This window comes from Saccopteryx leptura, chromosome 7, assembly GCF_036850995.1.
Source record: "Saccopteryx leptura isolate mSacLep1 chromosome 7, mSacLep1_pri_phased_curated, whole genome shotgun sequence".
Lineage (NCBI taxonomy): Eukaryota > Metazoa > Chordata > Mammalia > Chiroptera > Emballonuridae > Saccopteryx > Saccopteryx leptura.
Genome location: NC_089509.1, coordinates 83871864 through 83896516, shown reverse-complemented (window position 1 = coordinate 83896516; position 24653 = coordinate 83871864). Strand labels below are relative to the sequence as shown.

At 37.5% G+C, this 24653-nt stretch overlaps 1 protein-coding gene across 1 annotated transcript in view; it reads left to right on the top strand.

The window, feature by feature from the left end:
• The window catches only part of BOLL (boule homolog, RNA binding protein), a 40710-nt gene that overhangs the window by 11218 nt on the left and 4839 nt on the right, over positions 1-24653 (top strand). The window contains exons 4-7 of the mRNA XM_066344877.1: positions 203-257; positions 9406-9481; positions 14048-14175; positions 18773-18844. Coding sequence (XP_066200974.1) covers positions 203-257; positions 9406-9481; positions 14048-14175; positions 18773-18844 — 331 coding nt within the window. The remainder of the gene's footprint in view (positions 1-202; positions 258-9405; positions 9482-14047; positions 14176-18772; positions 18845-24653) is intronic.

Here is a 24653-nt window from a genome sequence, read left to right as displayed (position 1 = left end):
ATCCCTGAGGTTTTGGGTTTTTTTAGTTTTCCTGGCTCTAAGAGAAGGTGACAATGTTAAATTGTAAATAAGTCTCCTAAGGTTTGCATGCAGGTGCACCATCAAAAAATGCTCACTCCTACTCTAGCCCATTCTTTTAAAAAAAAAATTAATCTTAATATAACTCTAAGTAATGTTCTAAGAAAATTATTTATTTATTTAGGTATGGTTTCATCACTTTTGAAACACAAGAAGATGCACAGAAAATTTTACAAGAGGTGAGATCTTTTTATGTATTTAATATTATTTTGGAACTTATTTTATTGAAAATAATTCTTTAGGTATTTTTTTAATAGTAGGGTTCCAGAACAATGATCAGTTGCTAAAAAAAAAATTTAACTTATTTGCATCTTAAGATTGACATTGGTTACCCAAAAAATTGAATTAATTTTAAAAAATAAAAGAGAAACTTTATCTTCAGAAAAACAACTTTTAAATCATTACATGAATATAGTTGTGAAGTTGTAGTATAATTTTCACTTTATTTTCTTAGACTAAGAACTTGGAACTCTATCTTTTCTGAAGTATTAATAGCACTTTGAATTCCTAAAAACTACAAGTATGGATTACTACAATGATGTTATCTGAGATTATTTCCCTCCTATGAAAATTTTTAAACAAAATTCAGAAAAAAATCTGAAGCCTACAGCTCAGTGTAATTTGGAAAATGTAACACTTAGTTTTTTAGAAAAGATAGATTTTGAATTGTATGTTATTAAATCATATGCCCTCGATTCTCCTTATTTTCTAAAGTCACCTCAAACACTGAAACCTAGCAAATTTTCATTGACCTGCTGTTGCTAGAAGAAATATGGTGCAAGGTTCCCACAAGCTTCTGGTCACAATATTTTCATCAACCAATCAATACACAAATTTGTTTTATATGTGTTTCTATTTAAAGACATTAATTTATACTGTTTGATTCATTAATATTGAACTCATGACCAGCAGCACTGTAACTCATTCCTAAATTAAGCCCATCTAACTCTTATTTTCTCCATAAGGGTAGTGACAGTCTTAAACTTGACAACACTAACCAAATTTAAGCACTAAACCATTTTAAGTAGCAGAATCATCAACATAAATACAAAAATGCAAAATACATGGCACTGTATAGAACACTAAAAAGGACACTTGTTTGCAGTATAAAAGCTGAAACAAGACAGTGTCGCCTTCTTTCACCCCAGCTAGGACCATGTGTATCAGGCAACTCAAATTTTTCCTCTGCTCTTGTCTGCTAATAACCACTAAATTGCCATGAGTATTGATTTTAGGATTACAGATAAATTTTAATGAGTAAGTTAATTTCCAATGTTCCATGAATAGAGGATTGACTATTTCAGCTAAGGAATTAGGATCAGAGCATTGCAACCAAGATTCATACCCAGAGCTCTTTAAATCCAAAGACTTTGCCCTTTCCACTGTACCTTGCTGATATCAAAGAATGTTATAGTCTGAATTTTTTTTTTTTAATAATTTTATTTTTTTAATGGGGTGACATCAATAAATCAGGATACATATATTCAAAGATAACAAGTCCAGGTTATCTTGTCGTTCAATTATGTTGCATACCCTCCACCCAAAGTCAGATTGTCCGCTGTCACCTTCTATCTTGTTTTCTTTGTGCCCCTCCCCACCCCCTATCCCTCTCCCATTCTCCCCTCCCCCTCGTAACCACCACACTCTTATCAATGTCTCTTAGTTTCACTATTATGTCCCACCTACGTATGGAATAATACAGTTCCTGTTTTTTTCTGATTTACTTATTTCGCTTCGTATCATGTTATCAAGATCCCACCATTTTGCTGTAAATGTTCCGATGTCATCATTTCTTATGGCTGAGTAGTATTCCATAGTGTATATGTGCCACATCTTCTTTATCCAGTCATCTATTGATGGACTTTTTGGTTGTTTCCATGTCCTGGCCACTGTGAACAATGCTGCAATAAACATGGGGCTGCATGTGTCTTTACGTATCAATGTTTCTGAGTTTTTGGGATATATACCCAGTAGAGGGATTGCTGGGTCATAAGGTAGTTCTATTTTCAGTTTTTTGAGGAACCACCATACTTTCTTCCATAATGGTTGTACTACTTTACATTCCCACCAACAGTGTATGAGGGTTCCTTTTTCTCCACAGCCTCTCCAACATTTGCTATTACCTGACTTGCTAATAACAGCTAATCGAACAGGTATGAGGTGGTATCTCATTGCCGTTTTGATTTGCATTTCTCTAATAGCTAAAGAAGATGAGCATCTTTTCATATATCTGTTGGCCATTTGTATTTCTTCCTGGGAGAAGTGTCTATTCATATCCTCTTCCCATTTTTTTATTGGATTGTTTGTTTGTTTGTTGTTGAGTTTTATGAGTTCTTTGTATATTTTGGATATTAGGCCCTTATCTGAGCTGTTGTTTGAAAAAATCATTTCCCATTTAGTTGGCTTTCTGTTTATTTTGTTATCAGTTTCTCTTGCTGAGCAAAAACTTCTTAGTCTGATGTAGTCCCATTCATTAATTTTTGCCTTCACTTGTCTTGCCATTGGAGTCAAATTCATAAAATGCTCTTTAAAACCCAGGTCCCTGAGTTGAGTACCTATGTCTTCTTCTATGTACTTAATTGTTTCAGGTCTTATGTTTAGATCTTTGATCCATTTTGAGTTAATTTTTGTACAGGGGGAGAGACTGTAGTCCAGTTTCATTCTTTTGCATGTGGCTTTCCAGTTTTCCCAGCACCATTTATTGAAGAGGCTTTCTTTTCTCCATTGTGTGTTGTTGGCCCCTTTATCAAAAATTATTTGACTATATATATGTGGTTTTATTTCTGGACTTTCTATTCTGTTCCATTGGTCTGAGTGTCTATTTTTCTGCCAATACCATGCTGTTTTGATTGTCGTGGCCCTATAATAGAGTTTGAAGTCAGGTATTGAAATGCCCCCAGCTTCATTCTTTTTCTTTAGGATTGCTTTGGCTATTCGGGGTTTTTTATAGTTCCATATAAATCTGATGATTTTTTGCTCTATTTCTTTAAAAAACATCATTGGAAGTTTGATGGGAATTGCATTAAATTTGTATATTGCTTTGGGTAATATAGCCATCTTGATTATATTTATTCTTCCTAGCCAAGAACAAGGTATATTCTTCCATCTCATTATATCTTTTTCGATTTCCCTTAACAATGGTTTATAGTTTTCATTATATAAGTCCTTTACATTCTTTGTTATGTTTATTCCTAAGTATTTTATTTTTTTTGTTGCAATCGTGAAGGGGATTATTCTTTTGAGTTCCTTCTCAGTTGTTTCATTGTTGGCATATAGAAAGGCTATTGACTTCTGTATGTTAATTTTGTATCCTGCGACCTTACTGTATTGGCTTATTGTTTCTAGTAGTCTTTTTGTGGATTCTTTGGGGTTTTCGATGTATAGTATCATATCATCTGCAAAAAGTGATACCTTTACTTCTTCTTTTCCGATATGGATGCCTTTTATTTCTTTGTCTTGTCTGATTGCTCTGGCTAGAACCTCTAGTACCACATTAAATAAGAGTGGAGAGAGTGGACAACCCTGTCTTGTTCCTGATTTAAGGGGGAAAGCCTTCAGTTTAGTGCCATTTAATATGATGTTAGCTGATGGTTTATCATATATGGCCTTTATCATGTTGAGATATTTTCCTTCTATACCCATTTTGTTGAGAGTCTTAAATATAAAATTGTGTTGTATTTTATCGAAAGCCTTTTCTGTGTCTATTGATAAGATCATGTGGTTTTTGTTCTTTGTTTTGTTGATATGGTGTATTACATTAACCGTTTTACGTATGTTGAACCATCCTTGAGGTTCTGGGATGAATCCCACTTGATCATGATGTATTATTTTTTTAATATGTTGTTGTATTCGATTTGCTAGTATTTTGTTTAGTATTTTAGCATCTGTATTCATTAGAGATATTGGTCTGTAGTTTTCTTTTTTTGTGCCATCCTTGCCTGGTTTTGGTATGAGGGTTATGTTGGCCTCATAAAATGTGTTTGGAAGTATTGCTTCTTCTTCAATTTTTTGGAAGACTTTGAGTAGAAAAGGAACCAAGTCTTCTTTGAATGTTTGATAAAATTCGCTGGTATAGCCGTCAGGGCCTGGACTTTTATTTTTGGGGAGGTTTTTAATGGTTTTTTCTATTTCTTCTCTACTGATAGGTCTGTTTAGGCTTTCTGCTTCTTCTTGACTCAGTCTAGGAAGGTTGTATTTTTCTAGGAATTTATCCATTTCTTCTAGGTTGTTGAATTTAGTGGCATAAAGTTTTTCATAGTATTCTACAATAATTCTTTGTATATCTACGGTGTCCGTGGTGATTTCTCCTCTTTCATTTTGGATTTTGTTTATATGAGTTCTTTCTCTTTTTTCCTTGGTAAGTCTTGCCAAGGGTTTGTCAATTTTGTTGATCTTTTCGAAGAACCAGCTCCTTGTTCTATTAATATTTTCTATAGTTTTTCTGTTCTCTAATTCATTTATTTCTGCTCTGATTTTTATTATCTCCTTTCTTCCGCTGGTTTTGGGTTGTCTTTGTTCTTCTTTTTCTAGTTCCTTAAGGTGGGAAGTTAAGTGGTTCACTTGGGCTCTCTCTTGTTCATATATGCCTGAAGTGATATGGACTTCCCTCTTATCACTGCTTTTGCTGCATCCCATAGATTCTGATATGTCGTATTGTCATTTTCATTAGTCTGTATATATCTTTTGATCTCTGCACTTATTTCTTCTTTGACCCATTCATTTTTTAAAAGTATGTTGTATAGTTTCCACATTTTTGTGGGATTTTTTTCCTCTTTTTTGCAGTTGAATTCTAGTTTCAAGGCTTTATGATCAGAAAATATGCTTGGTACAACTTCAATTTTTCTGAATTTGCTGATGTTGTTTTTGTGGGCCAACATATGGTCAATTCTTGAGAATGATCCATGTACACTGGAGAAAAATGTATACTCAGTCACTTTGGGATGAAATGTCCTGTAGATGTCTATCATATCCAGGTGCTCTAGTGTTTTGTTTAAGGCCACTATGTCTTTGTTGATTCTCTGTTTGGATGACCGATCTAGAGCCGTCAGCGGTGTATTGAGGTCTCCAAGTATGATTGTATTTTTGTCAGTTTTTGTTTTAAGGTCAATAAGTAGCTGTCTTATATATTTTGTTGCTCCTTGGTTTGGTGCATATATATTAAGAATTGTTATGTCTTCTTGATTCAGTGTCCCCTTAGCCATTATGAAATGGCCATTTTTGTCTCTGAGTACTTTTCCTGTCTTGTAGTCAGCATTATCCGATATGAGTATTGCTACACCTGCTTTTTTTTTGGATGTTATTTGCTTGGAGTATTGTTTTCCAGCCTTTCACTTTGAATTTGTTTTTATCCTTGTTACTTAGATGAGTTTCCTGTAGGCAGCATACAGTTGGATTTTCTTTTTTAATCCATTCTGCTACTCTGTGCCTTTTTATTGGTGAGTTTAATCCGTTTACATTTAGTGTAATTATTGATACTTGTGAGTTCCCTATTGCCATTTTATATCTTGCTTTATGTTAGTTTTGTGTCTTGTTTGATCCTTCTCTTTTGTTTTTCTATCTTTTGGGTTTTTTTTGGTTGTATTCCATACATCTTTCCTCTGTTGCTATCTTTTTTATCTCATGTGCTTCTGTGGTGGTTTTTTCAATGGTGGTTACCTTTGAATAATGAAAAGGGTCCCTACCCTGTTCATTGTAGCGAACTATTTTGTGAGTACTTTTGCACTCCATCATCCTTTGCTACTGTTAATCTCCATCTTCTCCCCCTCTTTCTTTTTGTTGTTGTCACAGTTTAAATTTGGTTTTCTTGTGTTCTTCTTGGAGCTTTTACTTGTGGCTCTGTTTTTTTTTGTTCTTTGTATCTGATTGGAGAACCCCCTTTAGTAATTCCTGGAGTGGGGGTTTTCTGATGATAAATTCCCTCATCTTTTCTGTATCTGTGAATGTTTTTATTTCTCCTTCATATTTGAAGGATAGCTTTGATGGGTATAGTATTCGTGGCTGAAAGTTCCTCTCTTTCAGGACTTTAAATATTGGGGTCCACTCTCTTCTAGCTTGTAGAGTTTCTGCTGAGAAATCTGATGATAATCTAATGGGCCTTCCTTTATATGTTGTATTCTTCTTTTCCCTGGCTGCCTTGAGAATTTTTTCTTTGCTGTTGGTTTGTGTCAATTTCATTATGATATGCCTTGGAGTAGGTTTGTTGGGGTTAAGAAAATTTGGAGTTCTGTTTGCTTCTTGAACTTGAGGCTTTAGTTCTTTCCACAGGCTTGGGAAGTTCTCATCTATTATTTGTTTGAGTATGTTCTCCATTCCATTTTCTCTCTCTTCTCCCTCTGATATACCTATTATTCTTATGTTATTCTTTTTGATGGAGTCAGATAATTCTTGTAGGGCTATCTCATTTTTTTTAATTTTTGAGTCTCTTTCTTCTTCTCTCTGTTGTGCCTCAAGTTGCTTGTCTTCTATTTCACTAATCCTCTCTTCTATCTGACCTGTTCTATTAGCTAAGCTTGTTACTTCGTTTTTCAGCTCGTGAATTGAGTTTTTCATCTCTGTTTGATTTGTTTTTATAGTTTCAATTTCCTTGGACATATATTCTTTGTGTTCATTGAGTTGTTTTCTGAGCTCCCTAAATTGCCTTTCTGTGTTTTCTTGTATATCTTGGAGGATTTTTAGGATTTCTATCTTGAATTCTCTGTCATTTAGCTCCAAGGTTTCCAATATATTAAATTTTTTCTCCATAGATTTTTCCTCATCTAGCTGTGTTACCTCTCTTTCTTTTGTATCCATGATACTCGATTTTCTCTTCCTTAATGGCATCTGAGGGTGGTTTTGTTGATAGTATTAATGAGATTTAATAAAGAATAAAAAGTTTAAAAAAATAATAAAAAAAATAAAAAATCGAAAAGAGTTGTTTTTTTAAAAAAAATTAATAATGAAATAAAGAAAAATAAAATAAAATAAAAATTTTTTTTAAAAAAAGGAAATTATTCCCCCCCTCCTTTTTTCCTCTCCTCTCCTCTCCCCTCTTTCTTGATAAAATCTTGTGGTGGACTGTGAATTATAACAAACAATGCCTGTGATGGAGGGCCTGAATTGGGGAAAAGTAATAAAGGGGCAAAAAAAAAAAAAAAAAAAAAAAAGAGCGTATGGACCCACAAAAAGCAAATAAGGAAAAAATTTGGGTCAAGAATAAAATGATTTGCTTTTAGGTGTTGGTTGTCTAAGAGTTATGATGAGAGGATTAAGAGGAAAACGGAAAAATGGGGGGACAAATTAAAAAATTACTATTGTATTTAGTGGAACAAGAACTAGATAATATGGAGAGCCAGGGATGGGAGCATTGCTAGTGAGTTAAAAAGGTGAAGTAAAAACCCCCCAAAATGCCACAAACATAAGTTTGAGTCCCAGATAAGATCATTTGTTTGTTATTGAGATTTGAATGAGAGGAGATGTAAAGGAGAAACGAAGAAACTAATATAGAGGGAGAAAAGAAAGAGAGAGAGAGAAAAAAAGAGGGAACCACTAAAAGAAGAAAAAAGAAAGGAGAGAGAGAGAGAGAGAGAGTTAAGGGTTTTGGAGTGCAACTCTCATAGAGAGAAAGGAAGAGAAGAGAAAAGATAATGGGAGATGTAACACTTATGGGTAGTGTAGTTCAAGGAGAGGAGAGAGTAAGACCAGTAGAGAGTTAATCGGCCAAATTGGAGGAGGAAAAAAAAAGTATCAAGAATGAAGATAAGAGAAACAAACGAACAAATAAAATAAAATGGGATAGGTTATAAAGTCTGCAGATTATTCTTGATTTTGAGAGGTTATCTTCTTGCTTTTTCTTTTCTCTCCCTCTTCCTGGTCGGTGACTCTGTACCCCGAGTTTTGCCCCTTTGGCACGCTCAGGTGGAGGTTTGCAGTTGATAAGTCTCTATGGCAATGTCATGTATTGTGCTTTAGTCTCGTTGGCAGTCGAAGCTCATTAGCATTTATAGGCTCCGACAGTGAGAGAGTCCGTGTTCCTGGAGCCTTTCTCCTAGTCTTTCCTTCCTCAATTAGTAGCCTGATAATCCAGCTATGGGGTTGCTGCTGCCTCTGCCTGGATAGTAAGAGGCTCAAAGAGCTGGCAACTCCCCACTCTATTTCCACTCAGCACAGGGCTCTGGGTAAGGCTCAGTCAGTCAGAGCTGCTAGCATAATCAGGCGGGCTTTCCGGCCACTCAAATACCTCTGGCTCTGCCACTCTGTCCGGTAACACAAGCGGGCGCCCACTTCCGGGGCGCTTGGAGGAAACTCTCACTCACTGTCTGCGACCAGGATATCCGGCCAGCAGTCTCCCGCTCTGAGTGAAACCCCCAACCGCAGGGAAAAGTTGCAGCGTTGGAATTGAGTCTCGCTCCGTCCCCGTGCACGGCTTTTGCAAGGTGCTGGGGCGGCATGAGATTCCGCTTTGGCCCACACAAAGGCCCCTGACTCTGCCCCTCTGTGCGATAACACGGGCGCGCACTGCCGAGGCACTTGGAGGAATCGCTCACTCCTTATCTGTGTGCGCAAACCAGGATATGAGGCCGGCCGCGTTTCCCTCTGAGTGAAACACCCTCCAGCACGGAAAATCTCCACCGTTGGAATTAGTTCTCACTCCCTCCCATGTGTGGCTTTCCCAGGGCGCTGGGGCTGCCCAGAGACTCTGCCCTCGGCCCACAGAAAGGCCTCTGACCCTGCCTCTCCGTGGGGCAACACGGGCACCCACTCTCGGGGCCTAGGAAGAAATTCTCGCCCACTAACTGCGCACCAACCAGGAGACCGGGTAAAATGGCCGCGCCGCTTGTCTTTCTTTGTTTGGGTTTGGCGCGAGTGTTAGCTTGTATTGCCCGGGTTGCCACGAGATCAGATTTTCCTCGGCTTGGATCTCCGTGCCACAGCCTGGTTCGGCCGTTTGTGTCGCGGCCTGGATGTATTCACCCCCTTTGCCCGCCTCAGTTTCTATATTCACAGTTACCAGAGAAAGCCGCCCTGTTTAGGTTAGTGAGGAAGGCGGAGCATTTCTTACTCCCTATTTCCTTCGGGGTTTGGTTATATATTTAGCCAATTTTTCACTCGATCATACCTTTGGGTGTATTGCGAAGCATCTGGAAGCTCCAAGTATAGGTTTTTCTGTTTCTGGTTGAAGATCTTGTTGAGTTTTGGGGGAGATTTATCGGTATCGCTTCCTACCCCGCCATTACTCTGACGTCATCCCCTATAGTCTGAATTTTAAAAATTGTTTCTCACTAATTTTCCTTATTGGTTTTATAAACAATAATACTAAAATAATAAAATAATCTATTTTTTTTATTTTAGGCTGAAAAACTTAATTATAAGGATAAGAAACTAAACATTGGCCCAGCAATAAGAAAACAACAAATAGGGATCCCTCGTATGTATTGACAACTAATGTATTTTTCAATATTTTTACATGGTTCTTTTTAAAAATATTAGACTTTCTTTAGAGCCTCATTAAAATATCAGGTTCCTTTCATTTAATAAAATTACTTTGGCAAAGTTGGTGGTCAAATGAATAGTTCTCATCACAAATTAAAATAGATTAGAGGAGCCTAGGGAACAATTTGCATGAATACCGATGCTTAACTACATTTCATATAGTTACATCTTTAAAGGAAAAATCTGATAGAATATAATTTAAAATTGCAAAAGTAATTTGAAATTACTAATTAAAAATTTTTAATTAAAATTTTAATTTAAAATTAGAGTAGAAGTACTGAAGGTTAAAATACAGACCCAATATCAGAAACTCTGGTTGCATCTTATTTACTGTAACCCAACCACGTGTCATAATTATCAGAAGGAACAGTCCCTGAAGCTATAAGAATTGGCCAAGTTATGTGCCTTCGTCAATTTCTGTTATGCTTTCAACTCTCCTCTTTTTTTTCCCTCACTCTTTCCATTTATTAAATTAGGTATCTTGATCGTTTTTACCTATAATATTTATTAAAATCTCTAACAGTATTCAGCTACAAGAAGCAACTTCACATAAAATTAGTAATTAAATTTTCTTATTCTTCATCTCTGTCATACTGACTACTGGAATGTTTAAAACATTAGGTAGTTATTTTACATCTGTTAAAAAATTAATAGATTGTGATACTTCAAAATGGAAAGCACTAATATGGCAGAATACTGAATATTTTTAGACTACTGTATTTAGTTGCAAGAGTTAAGCTGTACTATGTATTAATGGTTTTTTAGAAACCTGTTATTACCAGGAGTATGCACAGGTGGTAATGTTCATGTTATGACCCACAAGCTGTTAAAAATAAAACATACTTCCAAACAAATGAAGACAATAAAGAACTATTCAGTGAAAGGGTCAGTGTTACAGGTTTTCATTTATTTCATTTAATCTTTATAACAACCCATAAGGTATTATTAGCTCTATTTTTTTTAAATTCTTTTTATTCATTTTAGAGAGGAGAGAGAAAGGGAGAGAGAGAGAGAGAGAGAGAGAGAGAGAGAGAGAGAGAAGGTGGGGAGGAGCTGGAAGCATCAACTCCCATATGTGCCTTGACCAGGCAAGCCCAGGGTTTCGAACCGGTGACCTCAGCATTTCCAGGTCGACGCTTTTATCCACTGCGCAACCACAGGTCAGGCATTAGCTCTATTTTATATATAGAAAATTCAGTCTTAGAAAGGTGAAGTCATTGTTTTAGAAACATTTCTGCTGAAATACTCTTAGTAGAGAAGGGTTAATATTGTCATGTTATGGATCTTAAACCAATGAAGCAAACCAGAATTAAAATTTTTTCTTTAAAGTCTCATGTTCTATGTAAGTATCACACACAATTTGCATTCTGTTCTATAATATTGTATTGTTTATTTTCATATTAAAAATGTTTCCTAGACATAATTATTTGAAAAAAACTGATTCTGTAGGAAGATCATCTTGTTTATTCTGTGCCTTTTCATATTTCTTGGTATACTATCCCATGCCCAAATTTGAGAAAAGTAGCATTAAATGACTTAACTAAATGATAGTCTTATTAGCCTTCAGACCCAGTCCTCCTAAACTCCAAAGTTGTTCTTACTTTTTAAAAAAGATATAATGAGTATTAAAAGTACTATAAAATAAAAGGTATTCTTACCTCAAACTTTTCTCAAATCTGTAACTTTTTTTTCCATCCCCATTACCAGCATTCTAGTACCAAATACCCTCTTTGCTTACCTTGATTACTGGAAAAGCCTCCTAACTGGGCTTTCTGAATCTAATCTTTCTACCCTCCAGCCCAGCATACACAAGTTAGCCAGAGTGACCTTTCAAAAGTGCATATTCTATTGTGTTATTCTTTGCTTATTTTGAGATACTTTTCTTTTCTTTCCATGCTTTAGCCATCTATCCTCCTCTCAGTTTTAGGACATACCGTACTCCTGAAATACTGTACTGTTTCCTTTACCTAGAATGCTCTTTGCCATCTCATTCCCATCCCATTTGTTTTTTTAATTATTATTGAATTTATTGAGGTACAGGTTTCAAGTGTACAACTCATTAAAACATCATCTGCACACTGCATCATGCGTCCATTGCCCCAAGCAGAGTCTTTTTCCATCCCCATTTTCCCCTTTGCCTACCTCCACCTACCCCAGCTATCACCACACTATTTATTGTCTGTGTCTATGTGTTATATGTGTGTGTGATACATATATTAATTTATTTATTTTTGCTTCATCTCTTCACCTTCTTTCATCCAGTCCCCCCTAACCCCCTCCCCTCTGACAGCTGTCAGTCCCATTCATTTTTTTTAAGTGAGAGGAGGGGTGACAGAGAAACAGGATTATCCCAACCAGGATCCACCTGGCAAGCCCTTCTGGGGGTGCTCTGCCCATCTTCTCCCCATCCCCCCTTGATGGTTGCTCAGCAACCTAGCTATTTTTAGCACCTGAGGCAGAGGCTCCAAAAGCCATCCTCCTTGCCTGGGGCAAACTCACTGAACTAATCAAGCCATGGCTATAGGAGGGGTAGAGAGAGAGAGAAGGGGAGGGTTGGAAAAGCAGATGGTTACCTCTCTTGTGTGCCCTGACTGGAAATTAAACCCGGGACATCCACATGATAGGCCAACATCCTACCATTGAGCAAACTGACTAGGGCTCCATTCATTTTTTTAAAGCCCAGCCCAAATGTTCAGCCTAGCATCCTATATTAGCCAGTAAAATATCCTGTACTACCTCTTTGTGTACTTATCAAAATTGTATTTAATATAATTAATTAATTATGTAATTAGCTAGTGACTGTCCCCACCAGAACCTCTATGAAGATAAAGCCCATGGCATGTCCCATTTTTTTTCTTTTCTGACTGTATCACCAAGGCCTAGTTCAATGCCTCATAATAGTATTTATCAAATTTTATTTACTTATTTAACAGATAAAATTGGTTTCTTGATGATCTTTGGAGGGGAGCAAAATCATGAAACTCGACAGTACACGTACTTTACACAAACTTGCTAGTCAAGTGCTTAGTCCAACTTGGCTCATCTAAATTTTTTAAGTTGCCTCCTGACTAAAAAAAAAATTTTTTTTTTCTAATTTTGGGGAAGAAGTTTACATAACTTGGCCTGGGAAAAGAGATGGGGACCCAAGACTATTTATATGAAGATTTGTGGTCATGTTTATAACAGCATCAGTTGTAGCAAAAGAAGACTAGAGCATAAAAGAAAGTCATAACATGAATGAAGGCTTGCCTATCAGTAGATGCAAAGAATTTGTAGAGTGGAATCAAAATGTCTTCAAGAAAGTAGAATCTCCTCCAACCTCACTGCCTCCCTCATCTTTAGTCTTTTACAAATAAAAGATCTTACTGAAGTCTTAGGAACTTCACTACAGTGTCTGTATAGTAAAAGAAATTATATATAATTTAGCCTGACCAGGTGGTGGCACAGGGGATAGAATGTTGGACTGGGACACAGAAGACCCAGGTTCAAAACCCCGAGGTCACTGGCTTGAGTGTGGGATCATAGACATGACCCCATGGTCGCTAGCTTGAGCCCAAAAGGTCTCTGGCTTGAAGGCCAAGGTTGCTGGCTTGAGCCCAAGGTCGCTGGCTTGAGCAAGGGGTCACTTACTCTGTTGTCGCACCCTCCCATCAAAGCACATGAAAAAGTAATCAGTGAACAGCTAAGGAGCCGCAACGAAGAATTGATTTGATTGATGCTTATCTCTCTCCCTTCCTGTCTGTCCCTATCTGTTCCTCTCTCTGATTCTCTCTCTGTCTCTGTCACACAAAAAAAATAATAAAAATTATATTCAATATATAATTTATGTTTGTAAAAATAATGACTTTGCTGATAGTCTAAATTAAGCTTTGTATTTTATTTTCTTTTAGTATTCCTTACTACACTTATTTCTTTTTTATTCACCTTAAGCTAATAAAAGCTCAAATGTAATAAGTTTGAAAATACATACGTATACTTCAGAGACTTTAACATCAAGAATTAAAAAATAACATAACTTTTGGCCATGGCCAGATGGCTCAGTGGTAGAGCGTCGGCCTGGCGTGCAGGAGTCCTGGGTTCGATTCCTGGCTAGGGCACACAGGAGAAGCGTCCATCTGCTTCTCCACTCCTCCCCCTCTCCTTCCTCTCTGTCTCTCTCTTCCCCTCCCGCAGCCAAGGCTCCATTGGAGCAAAGTTGGCCCGGGCGCTATGGCCTCTGCCTCAGGCGCTAGAATGCCTCTGGTTGCAGCAGAGCAATGCCCCAGATGGGCGGAGCATTGCCCCCAGGTGGGCATGCCGGGTGGGCACATGCGGGGAGTCTGTCTGACTGCCTCCTGTTTCCAATTTCAGAAAAATACAAAAAAAAATAAATAAAAACATAACTTTTAATTTTTATTATAGCTATTTAGGTGTTAACAGAAACATTTTTCTGTGTTCAGAAATTACATTCTTTAAAGTTAAATTTAACATTTCAATTATTATTACTCAATCTTTACTTTAGGTTCCAGTTTAATGCCTGCAGCTGGAACAATGTATCTAACAACTTCAACTGGATATCCTTACACTTACCATAATGGTGTTGCTTATTTTCATACTCCAGAGGTAACTTCTGTTTCACCACCTTGGCCTGTAAGTAACTTCATTTTAAAATAAGTTTCCATCTATTACTATTAGTTTTTTAAATATTTTATTTCTGAAACATGTTAACCACAGACAAGTACACATAATAATATAATAGCCATGTGGCTACCATTCAAGTTTACTATATGTTAACATTTTGCCATATTTAACTTAAGTATTTTTAATGGAGAGAATAAAATATGATAAATTTAGGTAAAGTTTTCTTGCCTTATTCTCTTACCCTCTTCCTCCTCAGAGGTAACAAGAATACCTTTCCTGTTTATTTTATATGTTTTTACTACAAATGTAGGTATATATAAATACTTAATATATAGTATTACTTTGGGTGGTTTTTAAACACTATATAAATAAGTTTTTGAGATTAAACTATATTGGTTTTAATATATCTATTTAAAACTTTATAATATTCCATTGTATGAGTGTATATTCCTTAATTGAGGGACATTTTAACTTTTTTCTATAAACAAGACTAAAATGAACATCCAAATCTTGTGTTTGTCTAAGACAGTAGTCTTCAAAGTTTTTTGCTTATATGTCCTAAATTTTTTTGAAAAAAATTATGAATGCTCTCATTTTTAAGTTGGTATCTGAAATTTATCATAATTTTAAATAATCTAAGAATATTATATTCTATAGGTTTGCTTTAGATGTAATTCTATAAAATTTTGTAGCTATGGATTTTGAGAATGGGACATGTGCTATGTGTAGTAATAGATGTTAACTAGACTTACTGTGGTGATCCTTTCAAATATATACATATATCAAATTGTTATGGTATACACATGAAACAAATAGAGTGTTTTATGTCAATTATATCTTATTTTTTAAAAAAGGAAAAGGAAGTATGGAAAATTTTTGTAACTCAGTTAACAAAATTAGTCAACCTAATACTGGAAAATCAATATTTAGGTTCTGTTTTAAAATTCTGACTTTATTTTTAAGTTCAAATAAATGAGTTAATATATATCCCTTTGACCATCACGTAATTTATTTTTCTCACTGGATAAAAAAGGTATCTCTCCTTTAGTATATCTTATCCAAGATCATTTTGCTTTGTTCTTTCCTTTTTCTCAAAGGCATTGCCTTTTTTTTTTTTTTTTTTTTAAGCAAGAGAGAGACAGACAGGAAAGGAGACTGAGAAGCATCAACTCATAGTTGCGGCACTTTTTAGTTGTTGATTGATTGCCTTCTCATATGTGCCTTGACGGGATGGGAGCTCTAGCCAAGCCAGTGAGCCCTTCCTTGCTCAGGCCAGTGACCTTGGGCTTCAAGCCAGTGACCTTGAACTTCAAGCCAGAGACCATGGGGTTATGTCTGTGATCCCATGCTCAAGCTGGCAACCCCACAATCAAGCCAGCAACCCCGTGCTCAAGCTGGTGAGCCCAAGCTCACACCGGATGAGCCCTCACTCAAGCCAGCGACCTCAGAGTTTCAAAGTGGGGTCCTCAGAATCCCAGGCCAATGCTTTATCTACTGTGCCACCACCTTGTCAGGCAGCACTGACTTCTTGAATTATCTATTTGTTTGATGCCCTTTGGTGTTTACATTCCAGAAAGCAGTATAGCAAGATCCAGAAAGAGTTAGAAAGGGTGCCTTTAATAATGAAGCAAAAGGAGAGTTTGAAGAGAATTCATCATACACCAGCACATTCACAGATTGAATCAGGCAGTACATGTGAAATTTAACATTTGAAAGTTAATACTGTTAAACTAATTCATGCTTATGTACCACTGGAAAATTTCTGTGTTCCCCAACCTGGATCTATGCTGTGGTATGCACAGAAATAGAATTTCACATTTGTAAATATTCACATCTCCGAGTAGATGTTGCCAAATAGTTACACTTTAGTTAACAGTTTGAGAGCTTCAGTTTCCCCATAATCTGCCAGTCCTTTAGTTTACTAGATTTTTATATTTTTGTCGATATTATTATGAAATAGTATCATGTTTTACATTTCATTTGCCTAGGCACTGGTAAGACTGAACATATTTTCTTATATTTATTGGCAATTTCAGTTTCTTCTATGAACTACCTCTTCATATCCTTTGTCCATTTTTTAATTGGGCTTATTTGTCTTATTTTTTGTTCATTATATGAATTTTATAACTATCTTTTAATTTGTGGCTTGTCCATTAACTTTATGATTTCTTTATCATACATAAGTTTTTTGTTTTTATGTTGACAAATAAATATATTAATGTTTCCTTTTATGGTTTCACCTTTTAGAGTCTTTTTGTCTTTATTTCAAGAATACAGATATTATATATTTTATTTTAAAAATACTGTGATGTTGCTGTTTTTCACATCTAGATCTTAAATCTGGAGTTTATGTATTGATTAATCTAGTCTCTTTCACTGTTTTGAAATGAACCCTCTATCAAATGCCACATTTCTATGTGCAAGTAGTCTCTTTCTGGTGTATTTGTCTGCCCTGCCCATTTTTTTTAAATTCCTATTGCTTTATAATGAGTCCTAAAATCTACTAGGACAGTTCTCTTACTTTATTCTTTAGGAGTCTTTCATCTGTCTTTAAGTCTTTGCTTTTATAAATACAAAGTTTATAATTCAGCTAGTTCAGTTCTGTGAAAAGCCTTTGTTGGGTTTTTAGTAGAATTTAATTAAATATATAGATTAATTTGGGATATTTGGGTATTTAAAATTTTTTCCATTAATGACTCTTATTTAGGTCATCAGTCAAATTTTCTTTCTCCATAAGAACTCTGATACATTTTTTGTTGGATTTATTCTAAAGTACTCTATAGTTTTTGTTGCTTTTAATAAGTGGTATATATTTTTAAATCACATTTTCTAATAAATTGTGGCTGGTGTTTACTAATGCTTTCTGATTTTTAAATGTTGATATTTAAACTGCCAAACTCATAGAGACAATCATTTATGACACGGTATACCTTCTGTTCTTTTGTTTCTCATTTTTTTCCCATTGAGTTATTGTACTGGCAGTTGCTACAATATTTATGCAGTGACACAATGATCTTGTTCTTGAAAGAGAAAATGAATTCAGTGATTCACTGTTAATATTATATTTATACACACATATTTTATACACACACAGACTCACACTGTATGTTTTTAAAGATACTCTTCATTTTAACCAGGGTTTTTCAGTTTCAGCACTATGGCTTAGATGATTCTTAGTTGTGGGAGGCTGTCCTGTATGTTGTAGGATGTTTATTAGTCTCAGCCTCCCTACATTTATGAAAACCAAAAATACTGCCAAATATTCCTTCACAGGACAAAGTCATACTAGTATAGTTAATAATTAATGCCTAAGTCATTTAAGGAAGTTAATTTCTATTCTGTTTGCTAATGGTTTTTCTCATGAAAGGCTATTAAATTTAACAGATTTATTTCTATATTTGCTGAGATTACCATGTTTTTACCTCCTTTAATCTATTAATAAATTTTTGTTTTCTAATGTTAATCTGTGGTACAAATTCAGTAACAAATATAGTCTGCAAATTGTGCAAACCTATGATACTTTTCCTTAGTTTTGGGAGCAAACATTAAAACAATGTGAATTAGATTTCATGTTAAAAAATATTTTTTTTTATTTATTTTTATTTTTTAGTGAGAGGAGGGGAGGCAGAGACAGACTCCCGCACGTACCCACCCGGGATCCACCCGGCAAGCCCACTAGGGTGTGATGCTTTGCCCATCTGGGGCCCTTGCTCTGTTGCAACCAGAGCCATTTTTTTAGCACCTGAGGCAGAGGCCATGGAGCCATCCTCAGCACCCTGGGCCAACTTGCTCCAATTGAGCCATGACTCCAGATGGGGAGGAGGAGAGAGAGAGAGAGAAACAAGAGGGGGAGGAGTAGAGAAGCAGATGGGCACTTCTCCTGTGTGCCCTGACCAGGAATCGAACCCAGGACATCCACATGCTGGGCCAACACTCTACCACTGAGCCAACTGGCCAGAGCCAGAAAATAAATTTTAATTGCTATAATTAAAGCCTATTTTACCTATCTTGTCATACAACTTGCCTGTTTTATTAATGATCTGGTTTTAAATTTGGGGGTTTACTCTATTACTTTGAATAATTTGTGTTAGAAATTATTAAATCATTTAAATGTCAAATTAATACAATAGAATTTGACAAATACTTCAATAAATGATGTACTTGCTTTACCTAAATGTATAACAAGGAAATAGGTATTGATTATATGTAAATAATAGAAAGTCAGTGGCAAAATAAGCTATGACTATTCAGTCAGTTCTAAATGCTATGTAAACATTAAACTTAACTACACTGTAACTACACCTTAAGTCCAGCTGCCATTTTCCTCTGAATATTCTCTTAGAACTATATTTTCATAATCTGTGGATTAAAACCAACTTTCCAGGTGGTGGTTTTAGCATTATTATGGAAATGAAACCATGTGGAAGTAGGAAACTGTGATGGTTTTAATAGACTTAAGTGGAGTTTGTAGTTTCAATAAAGGGTGGAAAAATTACATTTCCAATCATAATCCATAAATTGATTAGGTGTAAGTAACAACTTGAGATAAATTTTATTATAAACTATTTTAAAGAATTTTGCCTAAAATTTTTTTTTTCTCTTACAGTCACGTTCTATATCTGGTTCCCCTGTGATGGTAACACAGCCTGTTTATCAGCAGTCTGCATATCACTATCAGGTAAACATTCAATTATAGTGAAAATTCTCCTTGATAATTTTAGTCCTCTTCCGGTAATCTTCATTTTATTCTTTCTCCTGAAAATACTCTGAAAATCAAAGAGAAAGCTAAGCCTTGGTAGCAGTGGGGGGTTTTTTTGAGACAACTAAACAATGTTATACAGGAAGATGGACTGTTTGCTTCCTTTTATGAAATGTAATGAGGTCAGTTTTGCTCCCCTGGCTAACATTTAATCTAAAAAGTCCTTGGCAATAATTCCCAAAGTAAGATACAAATATTGGGGACCACAGACTGGTTTTCTAATGTTACTGTTAATATTATATCACTATCTTGTTATTATATTTAATATACAATTGACCCTTGAACACTGAGATTAGGGGCACTGACCTCTACCACACATTCAGATATCCAGTGGGGGGATTCAAATAATTTAACAACTGGTTCTATGCCCTAATAACCATTTTAAATATTTAAAAAATGATATACTGGAAGGTAGTTTATTATTTCATGTATTTAATATTTAAGTAAATAAAAAAGGTACAAAAGCTAGATTATGTTATAAAAAAAAGTTTTAAAATATTAATGAGCCTGAACAGGTGGTAGCACAGTGGATAGAGTGTCAGACTGGGATGTAGTAGACCCAGGTTTGAACCCCCAAGGTTGCTGGCTTGAGAGGAGGCTCATCAGGCTTGAGCACAGGGTCTCTGATTTAAGAATGAGATCATAGACATGACCCCATGATCACTGCCTTGAACCCAAAGGTCGCTGGCTTGAAGCCCAAGGTCACTGACTTGAGCAAAGGGTCACTCACTCTACTGTAGCGCCCTGAACAAGGCACATATGAGAAAGCAATCAATGAACAAACTAAGGAGCCTCAACGAAGAATTGATGCTTCTCATCTCCCTTCTGTTGGTCCCTATCTGTCCCTCTCTCTGCCTCTCTATCTCTGTCACAAAAAAATGAAATAAAAATAAAATATTAATGAAGAAATATTTAGAAATACATGACAAAAAAACAGTAAAACTGTTATTTTTTTATTATTAAATTTAATGCAGTGACATTGATAAATCAGGGTACATATGTTGAGAGAAAATATCTCTAGATTATTTTGACATTTGATTGTGCTGTATACACCTCCCCCAAAGTTAAATTGTCTTCTGTCACCTTCTATCTGGTGTAAAACTGTTATTTAAGATATTTCCATGACAGCTTGTCACCCCTGGTTGTTTGGCACTTTTTCCATTATATGTTTGTTTACTGAATAACAAACATGAGGGAATTAAAATGCAGTATTTCATCAAACGTATAACGAGTTTTATGAAATGAATAAATAAATATTACAAGCATAGTTCCATCAAATTTTTCACCAGTGGATGGAATGAACATTACTACGGGCGCTTAGAATATGCTGTTGCAAGATGAACGTTAGAAAAAAGTAAGGAATATAAATTTGTAATTTCCTCATCAGGCAGCTACCCAGGTGCCCACCTTAGAGAGAACCCTGATTACAAGTGCCATTTCAACAACCAGATCGCCGAACTTAACAAAAAATTAGGTATCAGTTCTGCCAAACTGGTGCGAACTGGCTAAATCTCACCATTGCAAATATCCGAGTTTACTGTTTGAGTTCTGAAGATTGGTTTCAGGATCTCCAACTCCCACCCCAGTGAATACCAAAATCTTTGGGTGCTTAAGTTCCTTATATAAAATGGTATAGAACAGGGGTTGGGAACCTATGGCTCACAAGCCAGATATGGCTCTTTTGATGGCTGCATCTTGTTCTCAGACAAATCTTTAATTTAAAAAATAACGTTAAAAATATAAAACATTCTCATGTATTATAATCGATTCATTTCCTACTGCTCATGTTCATGGTTGTGGGTGGCTGGAGCCAATCACAGCTCTCCTCTGGGACAACACCAAATTTTTATTGGATAATGCGTAAGGTACACGGGTTGTTGTGAGGTCAGGAAGTAAACTTCCCTCCTTTTAATGAAGTAGTCAGCTAGCTAATTGCAGAAACCCTTTTGACAAAGAAGATGACTAAAAGAAAAAAAGATGTGGAGTATCGTACTTTTCAGCAGGAATGGACAGAGGAATTCACCTTTTTGGAGAGAGCAGGTTCTGCAGTGTGTCTAATATGCAATGATAAAATTGCATTGATGAAACGGTCAAATATAAAGCGGCACTTCAACACACATCATACTACATTTGCATTGAAATATCCAGCGGAAGACAGCAGGAAGAAAGCATGTCAAGAGCTACTGTGTAGAGCACAAGCTAGACAGCAGCAACTCTGTGTTTGGACCCAACAAGGTTACAGGAATTCAGCTAGCTTTGCTGGTGCTTTAGCAATTGTGAGAAACGGAGATGACGTCAGAGTAATGGCGGGGTAGGAAGCGATACCGATAAATCTCCCCCAAAACTCAACAAGATCTTCAACCAGAAACAGAAAAACCTATCCTTAGAGCCTCCAGATGTTTCGCAATACACCCGAAGGTATGGTCGAGCGAAAAATTGGCTAAATATATAACCAAACCCCGAAGGAAATAGGGAGTAAGAAATGCTCCGCCTTCCTCACTAACCTAAACAGGGCGGCTTTCACTGGGAACTGAGAATATAGAAACTGAGGCAGGCAAAGGGGGTGAATAGATCCAGGCCACGGCACAAACGGCCGAACCAGGCTGTGGCACGGAGATCCAAGCCAAGGAAAAACTGTTCCTGTGGCAACCCAGGCAATACAAGCTAACACTCGTGCCAAACCCAGACAAAGAAAGACAAGTGGGGCAGCCATTTTCCCCGATCCCCTGGTCGGCGCGCGCAGATAGTGGGCGAGAGATTCCGTCCAAAGCCCCAGGAGTGGGCGCCCGTGTTATCCCACAGAGAGGCACAGTCAGAGGCCTTTGTGTGGGCCGAAAGTGGAATCTCCGGGCCGCCCCAGCGCCCTGGGGGAGCCGCGCATGGGGAGGGAGCGAGAACTAATTCCAACGGTGGAACTTTTCCGTGCTGGTGGGGGTTTCACTCAGAGGGAGATGCGGCCGGCCTGATATCCTGGTCTGCGCGCGCAGATAGTGAGCGAGAGATTCCTCCGAGTGCCTCGGCAGTGTGCGCCCGTGTTATCACACAGAGGGGCAGAGTCAGGGGCCTTTGTGTGGGCCAAAAGCGGAATCTCAGGCCGCCCCAGCGCCTTGCAAAAGCCGTGCACAGGGACGGAGCGAGAGCCAATTCCAACGCTGGAACTTTTCCATGCGGTTGGGGGTTTCACTCAGAGTGTGAGACTGCCAGCCTGATATCCTGGTCTGCGCGCACAGATAGTGAGCGAGAGTTTCCTCCAAGCACCCCGGGAGTGGGCGCCCGCCCGTGTTACCGGACAGAGTGCCAGAGCCAGAGGTCTTTGAGTGGGCGGAAGCCCCGCCTGATTATGCTAGCAGCTCTGACTTGACTGAGCCTTACCCAGAGCCCTATGCTGAGTGGGAATAGAGTGGGGAATTGCCAGCTCTTTGAGCCTCTTACTATCCAGGCAGAGGCAGCAGCAACCCCATGGCTGGATTATCAGGCTACTAATTGAGGAAGGAAAGACTAGGAGAAAGGCTCCAGGAACACGGACTCTCTCACTGTCGGAGCCTATAAATGCTAAAGCACAATACATGACATCGCCATAGAGACTTATCAACTGCAAACCTCTACCTGAGCGTGCCAAAGGGGCAGAACCTGGGGTACAGAGTCACCGACCAGGAAGAGGGAGAGAAAAGAAAAAGCAAGAAGATAACCTCTCAAAATCAAGAATAATCTGCAGACTTTATAACCTATCCCATTTTATTATATTTGTTCATTTGTTTCTCTTATCTTCATTCTTGATATTTTTTTTTCCTCCTCCAATTTGGCCGATTAACTCTCTGCCGGTCTTACTCTCTCCTCTCCTTGAACTACACTACCCATAAGTGTTACATCTCCCATTATCTTTTCTTTCCTCTTCCTTTCTCTCTATGAGGGTTGCACTCCAAAACCCTTAACTCTCTCTCTCTCTCTCCTCTTTTTTCTTTTTTCTTCTTTTAGTGGTTCCCTCTTTTTTTCTCTCTCTCTTTCTTTTCTCCCTCTATATTAGTTTCTTCCTTTCTCCTTTACATCTCCTCTCATTCAAACCACAGCAATTGTGAGAAACGGAAAGCCATTCACAGATGGGGAGTATGCCAAAACATTCGTGCTTGATGTTGCCAATGAACTTTTGGACGACTTTTCAGATAAAGACAAGATAATCAAATGAATAAAAGACATGCCTCTGTCGGCAAGATCTGTTCACGATTATACCATCACGATGGCAAATCAAATTGAGGCAACACAAGTGAAGGACATAAATGCAGCACCATTCTTTTCTCTCGCTTTGGATGAGTCAACAGATGTAAGCCATTTATCCCAGTTCAGCGTGATTGCAAGGTATGCTGTCGGTGACATACTACATGAGGAAAGTCTTGCTGTTTTGCCTATGAAAGAGACAACAAGAGGGAAGGATTTATTCAAGTCTTTCACTGAATTCGCTGAAGAAAAAATCTACTGATGGATAAACTTATTTCGGTGTGTACTGATGGTGATCTGTGCATGGTGGAGAAAAACAGAGGATTCATAGCGCTTCTTCGTGACAATGAAAAGAGACCCATCCTAAGTTTTCACTGCATCCTACATCAGGAGGCGCTTAGTGCTTAGATGTGTGGCGAGCAGCTTGGTGAGATGATGTCGCTGATCATTCGGGTGGTCAACTTGATTGTTGCCCGAGCTTTAAATGATCGCCAGTTTAAAACACTGCTTGATGAAGTTGGGAATAATTATCCTGGTCTGCTTCTGCACAGCAATGTGTGTTGGTTGTCAAGAGGGAAGGTGCTCAGCTGTTTTGCGGCTTGTCTGTGTGAAATCCAGACTTTTCTTGAAATGAAAAACGTCGAGCATCCTGAATTAGCTGACACTGAGTGGCTCCTGAAGTTCTACCATCTCGTGGACATGACTGAACATCTGAACCAGCTCAATGTGAAAATGCAAGGCATTGGAAATACAGTTTTATCCCTCAACAAGCAGTGTTTGCATTTGAAAACAAGCTGGAACACTTTATCTCCAACATTGAAACAGGTCGTTTACTACACTTTGAAAAACTGGAAGAGTTTAAAGATGCATGCACAGCAAATGACCCTGCTCAACATCTTGATCTCCAGCAGCTAGCAGGCTTCACATCTAATCTCCTGCAGTCATTCAAAGCGTGCTTTGGAGAATCTTGTGAGTACACTAGTCTTTTTAAGTTCATCACCCATCCACACGAGTGTGCAGTGGACAGCGCCGACCTGAGTTACATCTCCAGTGTCTCCATCAGAGTTTTTGAGCTACAAGCTGCTGACCTGAAGGCCTCAGACATGGGTGAATAAGTTCAAGTCACTGAATGAAGATTTGGAAAGACTTGCATGACAGCAAGCAGAGTTGGCGAGCAGACACAAGTGGGGAGAAATGAAAAAACTTCAGCCCGCGGACCAGCTGATTGTCAAAACTTGGAACGCGCTTCCTGTCACATACCACACACTGCAGCATGTGGGTATTGCTGTACTGACAATGTTTGGCTCTATGTATGCATGTGAGCAGTCTTTCTCACATCTAAAGAACGTTAAGACCAACCTACGATCATGTTTAATGGATGGAAGTCTCAACGCCTGCATGAAGCTTAACTTCACCATGTATCAACCAGATTACAAAGCCATCAGCAAAACCATGCAGCACCAGAGTCGCATTAATGGTAAGAAGTACTTTATTCATCATTGGTTAGCAACAGCAT